The 17761-nt window shown below is 30.9% G+C and overlaps 2 protein-coding genes across 4 annotated transcripts in view; one reads left to right on the forward strand and one right to left on the reverse strand.

Moving 5' to 3' along the window:
* Nucleotides 1–17761, reverse strand: part of LOC139502863 (serine-rich adhesin for platelets-like) — a 127249-nt gene that overhangs the window by 93168 nt on the left and 16320 nt on the right. The window lies entirely within an intron of this gene.
* Nucleotides 11123–16484, forward strand: LOC139503172 (uncharacterized). The gene is made up of 6 exons (XM_071292905.1): nucleotides 11123–11179; nucleotides 11883–11978; nucleotides 12771–12858; nucleotides 13742–13986; nucleotides 14917–14959; nucleotides 15484–16484. The coding sequence occupies exons 3-6, from the start codon at nucleotides 12777–12779 to the stop codon at nucleotides 16245–16247; spliced, it is 1134 nt and encodes a 377-aa protein (XP_071149006.1). The 5' UTR covers nucleotides 11123–11179; nucleotides 11883–11978; nucleotides 12771–12776; the 3' UTR covers nucleotides 16248–16484.

Here is a 17761-nt window from a genome sequence, read left to right on the forward strand (position 1 = left end):
GAGTCATCAAGTAGACAGACACACAGCAAATATCATTTCAATTAAAAATATTCATTTTCTGAAATCACCAACAAAGGGAACTAACTGTAATTGTTTTTAAATTGTGGCATTCAGACATAATAATCTGTATTATGCTTATTCAATTACAGAAAGTTGAAGCATCTCCATAATACAGCTTCATACTAGATTTGCAGCTGACATTTTTATATAAATTTTTCACTCTTCAGTGTAAAAAAAAATTCTTTTGAAAACTGCATGTTCAGATAATTTTTCGGTTGTAAAAATGGCAATAATATTGCTCAAATGCAAAAAGAACTAATAGACAAAAAGAAGTATAATGCATCAATCCAGTAGGTTAAATTTTTCTATGTGAAAAGAAACCTTTTTGGTGTGATTTTGAAAGTTTTAGATGGTTTCCGTCTTAAATGAAAGTGGCCGCATTCGTGTTCATTCTTAATATTGAAATGCAAGTTGCATTTGATGATAAAACATAACATATATAAAGGTTGAGGATGAACACGGATGCGGCCACTTTCATTTTTGACAAAAAGCATCTGAAAAGTGACAATTTTTTGATAGATTTTTCATATCTAAGCTAGAATCGGATCGATTTTAATGAGTTAATCAGTTAAAATCTTTCACATAAACTAATTGAATCAACTGAAATAAACACGTGTTTAAAAAGTGTCTAAAATCTCTCGTCAGATGAAATTGAAATTTGAGGCCAAAATCAGCCCTTACCAGACCTACTCCTTTGCAAAACAACAAAATCTATATAAGAGAAATAACTCCTGTAGATAGTTGTCTCACAATTTCACATGACTAAATTGGACAGAAGTTACATACCATTGACATTGTGAACTCTTTTCCTTGATAGATTTTCTTTTTCCTTTTTAGCAAATTATCTAATAATGCTGACAATTATTCAGGCCAAAATATTGTAATATACCTCAACAGTTCAAGAGTACCAAATCGTCATTTGACCTATAACCTTCCTGTAAAGACAAATTTAATTCTAATCTATAACAGCTCCTCCCCAGACAGATATTAACAGATATTAAACAATCGATGGATCTTTAATAATACAAGCATGTCATTGCCTTTAAAGTCCTGACACTTTGATTATTGAAAAATTTGATCGTTTTGCTGATACAAGAAGATATGAATTAAGGCCTTTCAGAACGTTTTGACATAAGACAAGTTTTTAAATTTGTCCTTTTGTCCATGAGCGATGTCATGATGTCGGGATTTTGTATATATGTTTGCTCGTCAATTATTCGGATGAGCAGGTTACAGTTAGACTGTGCACTTACAGTATCGCTTCATTTAATACAAATTATACACTTGTTTATCTGATAGGGCTCACATAAAAATTAGATAATTGGATAATTATGTCAAATCACTCAACTAATCATACTGCATGTTTCAATGGTGAAAAGTAGGGTAACTTGACACTGAACAATCATTTGAACTATTTGGAAAAATCGTTGGGAACTCCTTTAACAGCATTCAAATCAGAGACTCATTATGTTGGCTAATGTTTAAGCACATCGTTCAAACTTGCTAAAAAAGATGCTAAATGTTGATCTATATATTGCTTTCTACAACATGTAGATGTCTGTTAGGGATTTTTTTTTCTTTCTAAGTTTCTGTTCGACATTGACATATATCCCTACATTTAATTTTTTCTCTCAAAATTATAGTGAATTTTCACTTAAAATTTTTATCAATTTCAAATATTTTAGTTTGGCTACAGAAAAATTGTCCCTATCCACAAAAAATCAACTGAAGTTGTGAATTAAAATATCTTGCTCATCAAAACAATTAGAATGTCAGGAATAAAATTCAGAATGGAACTGGGGAATATGTCAAAGACAACAACCTGACCTTAGAGTAGACAACAGCCGAAGGCCAGTCTTTTGGGTCTTTTAAAAGATACACATGAAATAGAAATATCAGAATTTTGTTATACCATACTGACCACCCAGTTAAGAGACAGATATAGGGTGTGTTTGATTACCGATGTGACAAGTGTCATCATGATTTGTACTAGTCGGAGGTACGACACTATCAGGATCTATCAAGATCGTCTATATACCTTCCTTTTGTACACATGTTAATAATAAACGGAAGATATTTATCAGAAGTTAAAAATATAAACCAAAATATAAACAAAGAATGTACCTAACTTAAAGTTCATGGCCATGTAAATATCTGTAATGAAATACTTCCTTTATTTTAATCTTAAACTTATGATAATTTTTAAATTGCCCTTAATTTAAATCTTTAATTTAGAATAGTAAATTTCAAATAAATATTCAAACAATATCAAGTACTTCAATGATTTTAAGCAATAACAAATATAACTATAACTAATCGATTTACGATCAAGGCCATTACAAGAATGTACAATTATTTTATAAGTTTTTTTTGTTTGTTTTTCTTCACAGAAACAGAAGTCTCTATCTGTGGTGAATTTATTCGGTTATATTTCTATTTGTATGGAGTTAATTGAGTCAGCAACTAAAGTTTATTAACATACAAAAAATTCCAAACAAATAAAGCAGGGAAGCTATATAAGCAAGCAACTTTTGATGGTCCAAAAAACATTAGCATTAAAAGGTTATCCTCATGTTGCAGGCTGTACAGTGACCTATAGTTGTTGTAACACATCTTCTTATTTTTATATTGAAGCATCTCAAAAATTTTCATATTAACCTAAAATGCTGCATCTTCGCCTAGAGGAACTTGGTCACCAGACTTTAAAAAAAAAAAATTTGAAGCTGGATCGATATTTTGTTTTATAAGATGACATATCAACAAGCCTTGTAAATATATCAAAATGAAAGTCCATATAATGAATAAAAACGACGGTCCATATAATGAATAAAAACGACGGTCCATATAATGAATAAAAACGACGGTCCATATAGTGAATAAAAACACAGTACATGGACTCCTGTCAATAAGTAAGCGTTTATGGAGTATGCCTTATTTAACACAACATCGCAATCTGACAAAAAGTATCCAATTAAATGGGATAAATCACCTGGCCTTGGTAATTCTATCTTAGATGACATCAAAATAATACATTTAACACTAAATTTAAAATCCACAACAGTACAATTTACCTTTCTTTTAAGTTGTTACCTTGGGTTTTGTATACATGTCAACCCGAGTTTTCTATCTTAGGCACGCTGATGTGAAAATGATAGTGTTTGTGTCAAAAATACCACATTAAGTGTTGACACAAATTATATAATTTACAAAACTTCTATTACCAAAAGTTTCTATTGAATTTGTGAAACTAATGTTATATATCTATAAGAACTTTTAAAAGAAAAGTCATGAATTGTCAATATGCAGAAACAGTCAATCCCAACACTCATAATAATCATGGACCTAGGAATTTCTAATTCAAAAAGTCACTTTTATTGAACTAATGATATCGCTAGAAGTCAATTTCCATAAATATGAAAACATAAAATTAATGTCCAGTCGTGCCATTACTGACACTGCTTGAATCTAATTCGAAGAATGAAAAATATGAATCTCACAAATGAGGTCAACCTTCAATAAACGAGGTCAACCTTACACACATAAGGTAAACTTTCCACAAATAAGGTAACTTTTACACATTAGGTCAACCTTCATCAAATGGGGTCAATCTTCCACAAATGAGGTCAACTTTCAACAAGTAAGATCAAATTCCACAAATGAGGTCAATCTTTCCACAAATTATGTCATTGTTACCTTCCATAAATGAGGTCAGCCTTCCACAAATACAAATACGTAGAAGCAATTAACATTATTGAAATATGCATCAAATATTATCAACCAGACACGATGTCATGCAAGAAAATATTTAATCAAGTACTCCGGTTTATCAATGCAGTCATCGTTTTACAATATACCTTTATTTTTATTTGACATGGTTTATTATAACTTTTAATTAAAACATAAATTTTCGGGTCAAATTAGTTTACACCTGAAACCTTGTTTTAACTTCAAAGGAATTTTACCTGTAATAATTGAACTTGCAATATATTTATTATAAGTAGAATTGTTAGCTTGTTTATTACAAAATTATTACATGAAAATACAGTTATATATTATGTAATTAAGCGACTTGAGAAGCTTTCATTATACCTACATATATCAAAATCCCACTTCAAATTAATAATCTGTTATGGAAATATGTATTAAGAGTTGTTGACATAATTCCAGTCAGACATTTCTTTTATTCAGATATTTCAGATAAACCATAAGAAAATTAAGTACTTATTTAATTCCAAACAAAGCATAAATGAAAAATTTCTGGATCCATTTTGTCTATACACCAGAAGATTCAATCCTGAAAAACCTTAAGAATTTTTTGCTTTTTTTTGTTTCTTAAAATTTTTTAAGATTTGTTTAATTAAACGTCCTATGTAAAAGCAATTAATGTTTGTTAAAAATTTGTATATTATATCTGATTAATGTATAAAGAAAAATCAGACAAAGACCAGTATAACTCTCAAGAGCTTGTCAAGTAGCTGACCAGTGTCAGATATCTTATAATGCAATAGTTTATAAGAAATCAAGAATCTTAATCATGAGAAAGTATGCAAGACCACGACGAACTTTTAAATCTACAGGCCCGGAGCTCAATTTTTGAAATTTTTTAGTTAGTTTCTGTTGGCCTGTAGATATGATTTTTACAGGCCCGAGAGCAATTTTACTAGCCTGGGCTGCCTGGGCTGCCACTCAGCGTGAAGACTGCCTGTCACAGGATATCTTAAATATATTGTCTTGGGTAAAAAATGTGGTCTCTGACAAAACTCATGTTTAACCCAAGATGTGGCCCAGTCAAGATTACCAAGTCTATTAGTAGTCCTAAGATTTGTCACTCAAGGTAGTACATAACACTTCAGGGAGATAACTCTGTAAATATCAGCTGAACATTTTAATCATGTTCTATTGTTAAGGAAATATTAAGCTTCTCAGTGATCAAAATTAGTGCTTGTCAAACTGCTAACGAAATATTTCAGATAAAATATGACAGTTCAATTTTTTTTTAATTTTCATACTTTTGTACCATCTCGATAAGGATATTTTGACGAATCACAGTAAACTTTTAATCAATTTGACGTTAATGGTAGCCAAAAATGGCCATTTGATGCCTCAGACGGTAAAGGACATTGCTTTTTCAACATATAAAATTTAGGATTTTAAATTCTAAAAATAAAGTCTGTTTTACCTTATGTGTCTGAGGTATGATATTGAAACATTTTTGTGACAAAGTATTACCTTATGTGAAAATGTACATTGTTAATTTTTCTCTATTGTTTTTTCTTTTTTAGTTTCTCCACTTTTATCTATCATGCCTATAAGATTTGACATTATAAAAATCTATTCACACACACATTGTGAAAAAGTCTAAAGCTATAACTTACAACTACAAAGTAACCTTACACTTAATAAACGTATATCAACATTTCTGCAAGCAACAAGACATATACTTTGATCTTACAAAAAAAAATGTCTTTAATCAAAGAGCTGAAAGCTCTGAAGAAAAATGACGCCACTGTCTCTAATATTGGGATAGTTTTTATGCAAGTCTTGATTTTCACATACCGTAATTTGTTTAACAATGCAACATGTCTCGTAAGCATATAATTAATATTCGTATATGTGTGTGTGTGAAGTGAAGGTGCCAACTGGCTGGGTTTTTTTTTAAGACAAATGAATAGGTCAAGACTACCTGAATTGTACAAATAAATCCCGTGGAAAGGCTTCTATATTTCTCACTGGTACATAGGCTGAATCCGGGTCCATTCGCGCCCATTCACGTTTGCGCCAACTCATGTTCGCCCCCTTTCACTTTCACACCCTACATGTTCGCAACTAATCTTAATTGGTTTTGTGTTTAATAACTCTGTAAGCAAGTGTTTTCTTATAAGTATAATTGTTGTCATTGTCTAAAAATAAAGTGAGACAGCATTTTTTTTTTGTGTTGAATAAATCTTAATCATGTTTTGGATAGCGTATTGTTAAAGATAATAATAATCCTTTCTAAATAAAGTGGTATTTTGTCAACGTTTTATTTAGCGTTGAATAACTCTTAATCATGTTTTGGTTAGTGTATTGCTATACTTTGTTTCATTGACCTCTTTCATAATGAAGTGAGATTCTGACTATTTTTTTTTTCTGTGTGTTGAATAAATTTTATCATGTTTTGGTTATAATAGTGGATTGCTATATTTTGGTTCCTATATTTTATTGTTTCGTTGTTTCAGATCAAAGGGCTTAAAAACAATTATCTTTTGTGTTTTTCCTTTAAAATCTTCAATGTTTTACTCATACCAAGCTATAAATACATTCAGTATTTACACCAAAGCAATTTAAAACAACAATCATGATTTTCCAATTATTCAACTTGAATTTGAATTAAAATTGGGCGCGAATGAGTAGAGTGCGAACAAACCTTGGGTGTGAACGTGCGAGGTGCGAAAGTGTATTGGGCGCAAACAGACCTGATACCACATAGTCTGAAACCCCTTCTCCCACAAAATATGAAGTAAATTAAAAACAAATTGTTCAGAGAACAATTGAAGTCTTTCCACTAGAAAAGATCTATTTTTATATTGAAATATGAAAAAAATCAGTTTAAAATGTTAGTTCCTATGGCTTTATGACGTCCTATTAACCTATGACCTTGACCTCAATTTCAAGGTCACAAACCATGGACCTTGAATCAAAATATCCTAGGTCTTTAATATGTTTGGTTAATGAGTACTACCACTTGACGCGTAATTTTAAATGTAAGATGGACAAAAACTCCCTTTTATTGTATGCGCAGCCTTTCAACCAAAATATACAAGTAAGGACATGTCGCAACTAATAATTTATGAAAAATTATTTGTCAAAATGTCATACAGTATTTGAAAAAAAGTGAAAATAAGCCAAAATCAAAATTTATAATATGACCTTGACCTTTGACATTGACCTCATTTTCATTTTTAGTACCAATGACCTCATGAAGACCTTAGGTCTCTATCAGTTATGGTTTACCAGTTGAAAATGCATATCGCTTGAATCAAATGAAAAAGGGGGAATAACTCTCATATGGAGTCCCCATAGAGCTATGGTTCAAACGAATATTCTTATCCTAAATATGTAACGAGCAATTTGGTAAAACAAAATCTTTTACGGTTACGAAGGAGAGGTGGCCACAAGAAAAACAGTGTTTGGGGAGATAACTCTTACAACATAATGTATTTTGTTATAATTACATTTGATATATGTTTCATTATAATACTTTATTCTGATTGGCTAACTGCACATCACATGTTATTCCTCAAGCAATTGCATCACTCAATAAAACTTTTCATTCATGATAACACGTGGTCCCACAATAAAGTGCACAGATGAATTGAATAAAAAAGTTATAAAATTCGTGTTTTCATGATCCTAGCTAAAAAAAGTAATTATAAGTATTGAATGTTTCTTTTTGTAACCTCATAGGGTTGCAAAAGTGTTGACCGTGTGCACATTTTTAGAATGAAGCGCTAACGCTTACGCGCTTCATACAAAAAGTACTTCGGTCAACGCTTTTACACCTCAATGAATTTACAAAAAAAAAGCATTCAATACTTAAATGCAGTTGTAAATTTTTAAAGCAAAAAGAGTTAATACTAACTTTCACTTTTTTTGGATGTTCATGTACATTTTGTATGTATTTATTTTTCTCAACTACATGAATTTTTTGGTGTATTTTTAATGATATATATGAGTAGTCCAAATAATTATTACATCTGGCAAGGCTTTTTAAATTTTATTCTGGGACACCTTCCTATGACCACAAGGCTATGTTAATTTTTTTCTGGGACGCCTTCTTAGGAAGCCTTCCTACGAACGTCTTAGGAAGGCGTCCCAGAAAAAAATAAAATAGCCTTGTCAGACGTCATTATTATTTGGACTAATACATGAGATATTGGATATTTTTATGCATTATTTAACCAGATGAGTCTTTTACAGGATTGTTTGTTTAATGCTGTTTAAACATTACTGAAAAAAAAAAACACCTTAAATTTGCTAATTATTTGGCATGAAAGTTTGATTTATTGAAAGGGACTCATATTTTTCCATTTAATTTTAATAATTGTCTAATGGTTAAAACAATGGCACTGGCTACGGTTACATGGAAATGTAACAATAATAAAAATATTATTGTTACATTGTAGAGTAAATGCCGGAATGCATGGTTGGGTAAGGACCTGTTTAATTACGAATGTAACAATAATTATTGAGGCTACGGTTACATTGCGTTATTGTTACATGAAAAACAGCAATGTACGATGGGATTAGTAATAGCCCTTTATAGCTTGTTGTTCGGTGTGAGCCAAGGCTCCGTGTTGAAGGCCGTACTTTAACCTATAATGGTTTACTTTTTAAATTGTTATTTGGATGGAGTGTTGTCTCATTGGCACTCACACCACATCTTTCTATGTCTAAATAATAAAAGTTGAAGACATTTATTTTATATTTACAATAAATACATTTATTACATACAATGACAATTTCTACCAATCCAGTAAGTGGTTTTTAAAGTCCGACACATTTTTGATGAACAAAATTCCGTCCTCCACGGATACGTGTACATATAGAAGTTTTTAGTATTTAAGTTACAGTTAGCAAACTTTGATTTTGATTTATCGATTTGCGTCAAGTTGTATAGCTGTATGAAATGTATTTCTTGATATTGTCATGATTGTTTCAGTTTCGTTTAAAACGCATCCCAAGTTTTCATTTTTTTTTCACCCTAAACAAAATTGGTTCAAATTATAATGTCAGTATTAGAGTAGGTGTGCAGTTATATATAAATAATTTAAAAAAGTGAAACCATTGAACTATATTTTTCGCCTTTGACACTCCTAATCTTGAGTAGTATCTTTAAGAACCCTTCTAAACCATTAATACGTAAAACTATTCAAGTTATACACCATTTGTTGAATAATATATTTATTATTTATCAGTACATGTATTACAAGTATTGTTTAGTACATATGAAAGAATTAAGCAATACAACTATAGAAGATTTAAGTTTAATAAATCTAGCGTACATTGCTGTTTTTCATGTAACAATAACGTCATGTAACCGTAGCCTCAGTAATTATTGTTACATTCGTAATTAATCGGTTCCTCTCCCAACTTTGCATTCCGGCAATTAGTCTCCAATGTAACAAATATATTTTAATTATTGTTACATTTCCATGTAACCGTAGCCAGTGCCTAAAACAATAGCTTCGTTGTTTACTTTTATACACAACAACATATTCACTTTGGTTTCGTTGTTTACCTAATATTCACTATGTACTTGGTAACAGTTATTAATTAATTGAATAGAAAATATTATAATAAATATTATTGGAAGCCGAATTGACGTCAAATAGGTGCCGATTTGACTAGATGCCAATTTAACCAGGTGCCGACTTGACTTGTACGTTTCAATTCCTCTGCGATCGTTTGCGGTATTTTCTTGAGAAAACCTATTTTCCATCATCAAAGAGAAGAAGAAACTGCTTGAAATGATTCCCGAACGCTTCGTGATTGTTAAAATAAGTTTAATTCACTCAAAAAACAATTTCAAACTTGCGATGTTTAAACAGGAAGTTTTAAAAGCACGTGTAAAAGAAGAAATTAACCGGTGAGAGTGGAAATCCGTACATAACATATATCACTATAGTACGACTTTTAAAGCAAAACAGTTTTATCCTTTTGTAAAACAGTCTTAAATATACCTATCACATTAATGTTTGAAGGGTCTTAAGCTTATTCAAACCATATAAGTCGGTATGAAACACCAAAACGGAATGATAATAACCGATTACGTTTTGTAGTTTACAAAATTCTGGACTGGTTCCTGTCAAACTACAACACTTTGTTCGACTGTAGTGGAAAACAAACAGAAACCAGTTAGTTTGTAAACTGGTTCCTGGCTGATTACTACACAATGCTCATGCATAATGATAACACAAGCACATTCCTCCAGTTTGTATTGAAATTAGTAAATACGAAACCAAGCGCGGTAGGCAGAGAAATCAGGTCGGCAGTTATGGAACAATGACTGCGTCATTTTCCAAAAATGCATAATAGTTTACCTTTCTTAAACATATATCCATCATTCAAAACAATTTCTTTTAAGAACCTTTAAAATCCATTGACACATTCTTATAAATATTGATATTTTGATTAACAAGTATTGCTACAATACATGTACATGTAACTACTTGATCTGTCCTTGTTACAAATTAGGCTCTATTATATCATAGGTCACTTATGTAACACACATCAAATTCACAGCTGCTCATTAATGGGCATTAATCAAAGCAAATTAAGGAAATGTATTTTAATCTGTTTTTTTAGGGGGGGTTGGGTTATAAGGCATAGTGGGGTAACCATTTGATTTCTTTTTTTTCTGGGTGCATGGGGGAGAAAAATTTTGAAAAACAGATCAATTGGTATTGTAAGAACTGACAGGATCAAAATGAATATTCCGCAATATCAATTCCAGAATCAAATGTGTACACGACAAATTAAATATATATATAAGGCAGCAACCATTTGATTTTCTGGGGGGGGGGGGGGGGGGCTATGGTTTTTTTTGGAAAAAAAAGTTTGTTTCCAGTTTTTGGAGAAAAAAAATAATTTGTTTTGAATTCTGAAAAAAAAAAATTGTTTGTTACTCCCTCGATCAGCTGCCACTATATGTAATGCTAAAATTGAAAGAAAAAAATTGTTTTTGACTTGTCGCGAAAAAAATAGATTGTTTTTCAAAAAGTTTGTACAGAAAAAAAAACCATAGCCCCCCCCCCCCCCCCCCCCCCCCCGCCCAGAAAATCAAATGGTTGCTGCCCAATATAACTGCAAGCGTTACAGCTGAAAAGGATTGATCAACTAGAATACCCCCCCCCCCCCCCCCTTCTTTTTTATTTATGCTGAATTTTAAAATGTCAACATTGCAGGTGTCATGTAAACTTATAGAGCCACCAAAATCTTCAATGTATTCTTACAATGACAATTATTACATAAAATTTTGCAAAACATAATTTGACTTTTATGTACCTAAAATATGTGATGTCATCAGTGCTTTTGACACTGGAACTGAGTCAAATTTGCAGTGGAAATTTGGAATTAGGTAAGGAACTTTATATTATGACATCTTATATTATTTGGACTAGTATAAATTATGAAAGCACTCTTTTTCCAACCAGCATCAGACATTCTTTAAATTCCAATGTTATGAAAGTTCAAAACAAAGCCAAACAAGCTCAGATCCACTTTCATTTCAATGTTTAAACCTTAGATTACCATCAGTATTTTTAAAAGGTGAAAATTACAAAAATATTGCTGGAACTAAATGCCTTTTACTGGGGTTTTTCTCATGCATGTGAACATTAGATACGGCAATGATTTCTGCTTATTGCAATGCATGTCTTTATATTAAGTGTCCTTTAATTAAAGATCAACTATCCCAAATGTTATAATTTAGTCAACTGCATTTTGCATGGTAAATGGTTTGAAACACTTTAATCATCTCACCCCTACTTTACAAATTTAAACACAAGAATAAACAAGGTGCAAAGTGGTAATAAACATTCAAACTTAAAACCTAGCAATCCACGAAAATTGATACCCACGAATATTTTTTCTTATATTTCAAATTTCAAATCTACCATCAAATATTCGATGAATAATTTTATAAATTTTAATAATATTTCATGATCTTTAAGTAAGAACCCTACACTTTCCTTTATCATTATCTTTAACAAATCTAAATCATTAATTGTTATGCAATCTAACCAAGTATAAAGTCTTCATTGTTATTCTTTGTTATTCAGTGGCGTTGTCAAGAAATTTGTAACTACAACAGTATGTCATAAGATTTTTGACAAACTAAAAAACAGATCATAAGTCTGTCCTTTGAAAAAAACAAGGTAAGTCTGTTGTCATGGTAATAGATCAAATACTTAACTGTGGAAATTCTGTATAATTGAATCATGAATTGTAAGTTAGCTTAATGGTTTTCATATAATTAAAGTTTTAAATTAATTAAGAGGTTTGAAAAGACTACTTTCATATTACAAACTTTTAGACTCTGCTTAGATAAAGCTCTGATTGTTAAGACAGGTTATCTACTATATGGTAAATAGACTCGTCATAGATACCAGGATTACATTTTATGTTATGCCAGACGCTCGTTTTGTCTACAAAAGACTCATCAGTGACACTTGAATCCAAAAAAAGTTAAAAAGGCCAAATAAAGTACGAAGTTGAAGAGTATTGAGGATCAAAATTCCTAAAAGTGTTGCCAAATATAGCTAAGGTTATCTATTTCTGAGGTAATAAAGCCTTAGTATTTCAACAGATATTTGGTCCACCACCAAAGAAATAAAAAATTCTTCTTTTAATACAGTATGGTCCTCTATAAAAGGCGATGAAATGCAAAATATAAAACAATTTGATTAACAAAACTAACAGCCTAATTTATGACAAAACAGTTAACGAAAAAAACAAATATGACAAACATGAACCTGTGAAAACCACTGAACTACAAGCTCCTGACTTGGAACAGGCACATAAAGAATGTGGCAGGGTCAAACATGTTTGTGAGGGCTTTAATAAAGCTCTCCACTAACCTAGGACTGAGGTGTATCAGTACAACATAAGAACAATTATAAATCAGTTAAAAAAAGTAAACTCATGTTACATTTTTTCACATACAATAGACACAGATGCAGCAGCAGCCATATAATTTACCAGGGCCCAGTCCTATGTCATTACAGCAACCATTTGTCATGGCTCCACAGCAACAAGGTTAGTTACTTTGAAATACAAGAAAAAAATAATTGGTATTCTAGATTTGATATACAGCTTTTTTTATTTTGGATTACATCTCTGCTAATTTCTATTCATCAAGAACTATAATTTAGTGACATAACTAATGGCTTCAAATACAGCAATTAAAGATTTTATCTTTGATGAGTAAATTTATCATATGATAATCTTATGCCAATGAAACGGTCATGAACAAAATTTCTGGACTTCACTTAAATGTTGCATGGCCAATATCTTGTTATCGCTATTTTACGAATTTTTCATTTGATCTTGCCAACTGATAATTTCTGTTCTCAGAGAGTCGAGTGATATGAAAATTAACGCTAGAAACTAAGGGAACATGTGCTGTTGAAATTAACAACGTCTTCATAGGTAAAATAGTGATAAACAGATTATCATTGTTCATCTCAACTCAATTTCTTTTCTCACTTTCACTGTACCAGCTCAAGCCAGAAAATCAATCTGGTTGAGATAACCAACGATAATCTATAATCATTGTAGTTTTAATTTTGCATAAAACTTATATGAAACTGAATCCTCTCATTCTATTTTCTATGAAACTTAACATGCACCCTACCTTTCTGCTTTGTACATTTCACAACATTTATGTCACAGTCTTGACAATAAGGGTAAGGTATTTCAAAATCAAATACTGATCAGGTAAATTCAAGTGTCCAGGTATGGCGTCACTCATGGTCATAGTGATACATGTTAATGAACATTGTACCAACAAGATTTATTAGAATTGATTTAAACTCAATCCATATTGAGTTCATAAAACAAATATCATTCTTTTTAGTCATAAAGTACTAAATTGCAAGTATACTGATGGGAAGTTTAGTAATTGTTATCAATTTTACAGGGAAGGAAGTACATAGAAGGTATAAAGACATAATGTCTCTACATTATGGAAGAAATCCATTTGTTCAGAAGAATGACATTAACAATGAAAATGTCTATAGGTTCAAATTCAGAGGGAAAGACGTTTGCATTACTCTGTATCATGATGTTCTATATATGGAAGATATTTTATATATGCATGTAGATGGGAATGGAAAAACAGAATGGTGTGATGCAGCTACTCCTATTTTAGATAAACAATGTGAGGTAAAAATTTCTGAACTTCTATAAAACAAGATAACTCTTACCAATCAATATTTTCTAAAACTTTCATTACATCTACATCAATAAGACTATAATCTGTAAAGAGCACCTTCTATATTGGCCATAATCTGGATCACAGTAAATTAAATTAATATCAATAAGTGACTAATAGTAGTTCACAACCAATATCTAGTCAACAGCTGAAAACATTTTGGACATAAGCAAAATATTGACTGCAACAGTTCCTTCTCCACAAGTGACACCAGCAACAATCATGAGGAAATCAAATGGCAAAATCAAAAGATCAAACAAATGGATATGGATAACAACTGACACATTTCCCGACTTGCTACAGACATTTTCTTATGTAGAAAATGATGGTTTTAAAGCTAGCCTAACCTCTCACATGTATTACCTGATCACAGTCCTATAAAATTCAATGATATTTTTTGGTATTTTTTTTAAAATATTTATCAATGAGTGGCTTAAAAATGCCGTTTAAATGTTCTTTATATCTGTCATGTTTTCTTCATAAGCATAAAAAATGCATTTTACCCTTATGCTCCATTTTAGCCTTCCTGACATACTAGGAAATAAAATACAAAATTTATACTAAATGCTCTGAAACTCATTCAGCTCAAGCTTGACTGAAATTGATTCAAAAGTTTCAAAGGATAAGATTTTTCAAATGTTAGCCAAATCGATGAACAAATTGTGAAAACAAGTCTTTTTAGGACATTAACTCCTTAAGGGATCAATTAACAATTTTGGTCATATATAACTTATTTGTAGATCTTACTTTTCTCTTTTGATATATATTGAAAATGAAAAATAGTCATTGATGAAAGATTTAAGCAAAAAGTTACAGGTGAAAGATTTAGGATCTTGAGTGCCTCTAAATGTTTATATTGTTGCATGTCTAATATATTTTAGGGGCTTCAATCTGGAGAATTGAAATTACCAGGTGTTAAGACAGGTTAGTGTATATGTACTTCATATTTCCTTGTTGACATATCAGTTGTCTATTCCATATTACCTTACCTATGTTGCATATATGCCTACCATGCAGGTGGATGTTAGCTTAGTAAATCCTAAAATATCAAAGGAATAATTGCAACATTTCAACTCAACTGGTAACTCTTCACTGCAATAGTTATAAGCAATAACCCTCTATCAAGGAAATCATGATACAAAACACAATCTAGAATAATTGGTATAAAAAGGCATAAAATTGATGTAGATAGATTGGTCAACATACAGTCTTCAATATAATAAAATTAGATTTGTATATTATACAGCTAGGTTACCAAAATATATTATCAAAACTCACTCACAGCTTGCAGTAAACAATGCAACTATGTATTTTCTTCTTAAAAAAGAAATATATTTTCTAGGTATTTTTTTTAAATCAAACAAGTTCTGATTGTTTATCCCCAATGGTAGTACAACATAAAAAATCTAATACATGAAATATGAACTGAAATGCAGTTTTTACTTCAGGTGAAAACAAGAAAGAACTTGTATCAGAAGAAGAATTTCATAAATGCTTTGCAATTCCTTATGCTTATGGCACAAATGGTCCAAAATGGTCTCATGAAACCATTCTACTGTATAAGTACAGCTCAAATTCAACCACTAAGTATTGGCAAATTCCTGAGAACACTTGGAAAAGAGTACACAATATACCAGGTAAACAACATGCTGAACTTAAAATGATTAAAGACCTGGAGAACATTCAGGACTACCTAACAATTCAGCCTGATGACAATGAAGGAAGTTATCAATGTATACTCAGTGTAGAAGTCATTCTCAGCTACTCACCATGTGATAAATGTTCATATGCATTATTTCATGACAAGGAAAAAATGGATGAAAAATTAAGGAAAAGAAAGGAAGGAAATAAGGATATTGCTGTTCTGAAGACACTTTCTGCTTTTAGCCTGACACAAGAGGTTGACAAAGAAGAAGAAGAAGAAAAAATTGAATTTAAAATCACCTTTTCAAACTTCTATAATCATTTAGAACGTTTTCCCGATGGTAAAAATAACATGAAAGGTTTGGAAAATCTCATGAGAAAAGAGATTAAACTTGACATCTTCACAGATAACAACTGGCAATATTTTTTTAATGCTGCTGGGTTGGTGACCAAGAGACAAAGAAGAGAAAGGGATGACGAGAAAATTCTACAATATCTTGAAGGATTAGTGACTTCTGAAAGGATACTAGCAATTGAACAAGACTTGAGAAAAAATAAACTGCTCTAGAAGATACTATTAAGCCATCATGAAAGAACTTCACCTGATCTAATAGATTTCTTTTACATTGAATTTAAATTAACTATTGTGGTATCTATTTGGGTATATACATGTAATATATGTTATTATGACTGCTATAGATGTAAAAAATAATTAATAGGTCAGCTACTATAATATATATCAATATATATATCATAAAAAAAACTGCAAGAATTATCTTTGTAACTAATAAATCTTATAATTTCATATTTGTCTTGCTTGCTATGCAGCAAAACCTCAACCATATTGGAGCTGCTCAATCACATAAAAATCTGGCACTTGATTTACTGAGTATCATATTATCTTCTGCTACAAAATAAATACATGTACAAGAATCATAAAAACTAGTTATAAAATTGGTACATAAAAATGGGGTGAAGGTCAGATGAACCCTGTCTTTTTTACAACAAATATTGTTCAACTCTAATTCTTGCAATAACTGAGAATCTAATATAATCAAGAAACTTGAGGTTCACCAATATACCATAAAAACACAGTTTAAGGCAAGCAGTTGCAAGAAAATAAACCCTATAAAACTATTTATAGTTGACTCATCACTCTAAATGCAATTGAATAGACAGTAGATCATGTCTCAATTCAGGAATAACAACAACCAAAGAACAAAAACAAATGCAAAAAATGCTTTTATTGCTTTTATTGCTGTTCTATAAAACAAAGTCATTTCTAAGGCTTCAACATGAAGCAAACGTTCACAACTCACTTCTAATTCAGTTGGTTTGAGTTGAATTTGTTTCCAGATGTATAATACAACATATTCTTACATTGAATGACAGTTATGTGATAGGAAATACAAAAACACATTACCTTAAACTACAATTTATATATTGTATAACCTTGCAAAATCATAATTAAGAATCATAAAGATGTCTATCACTTATCATTTACAAATCATTTGTTTTATCCTTATACAAATAATTTGGAACCAATGATGATGATTGATTGTTGGTTACTTAATGTCCATTGACCAATAAGAAATCAAGAAGTGTGTCAAAGATGGAGAAACACTCATATCAAATCATAAAATTGAAAATATCAAGCATCTAAAACTTTGTTCAAGCTTGTCACTGATAACAACATGTAAGTATAAACTATATAAATACTGTTCAGAAGGACTACATTAAATTCATAAATTCTGGAGTGGTCATTCTTGCTGTCATAAGGACCTCCTTGACCAGTGTCCATAAGAAATCCAATTTATCAAAACTATTGCCAAGTGTCATAGAGCTCTTAATAATTCCATTTAAAGTGATACATTTGTAAACAAAGTTAAGTGTTTGCCTGGGATTTATACATGACAAGTTAAATCCAGAGTTTTTAGGTTATAATGGATACAGGCTGAACTCGGGTGTCAAAACTAAGGCAGGTCCTGTAAAAACTTGTCCAATATTGGTCAATTATTATCCAGATTTTAGGAGGTCATAAAATGGATTTATTAATTTGGTATCTGGCTATTTCTTGGTCAA

Source organism: Mytilus edulis, chromosome 14, assembly GCF_963676685.1.
Source record: "Mytilus edulis chromosome 14, xbMytEdul2.2, whole genome shotgun sequence".
Taxonomy (NCBI): Eukaryota; Metazoa; Mollusca; class Bivalvia; order Mytilida; family Mytilidae; genus Mytilus; species Mytilus edulis.

Excerpts from the sequence above, each read along its gene's own strand:
- LOC139503172 (XM_071292905.1), top strand. The coding sequence starts at position 12,777 with ATGCAGCAGCAGCCATATAATTTACCAGGGCCCAGTCCTATGTCATTA. Across the intron at positions 12,859-13,741 it reads CATGGCTCCACAGCAACAAG|GGAAGGAAGTACATAGAAGG; the intron begins GTTAGTTACTTT and ends TCAATTTTACAG. Across the intron at positions 13,987-14,916 it reads TTTTAGATAAACAATGTGAG|GGGCTTCAATCTGGAGAATT; the intron begins GTAAAAATTTCT and ends AATATATTTTAG.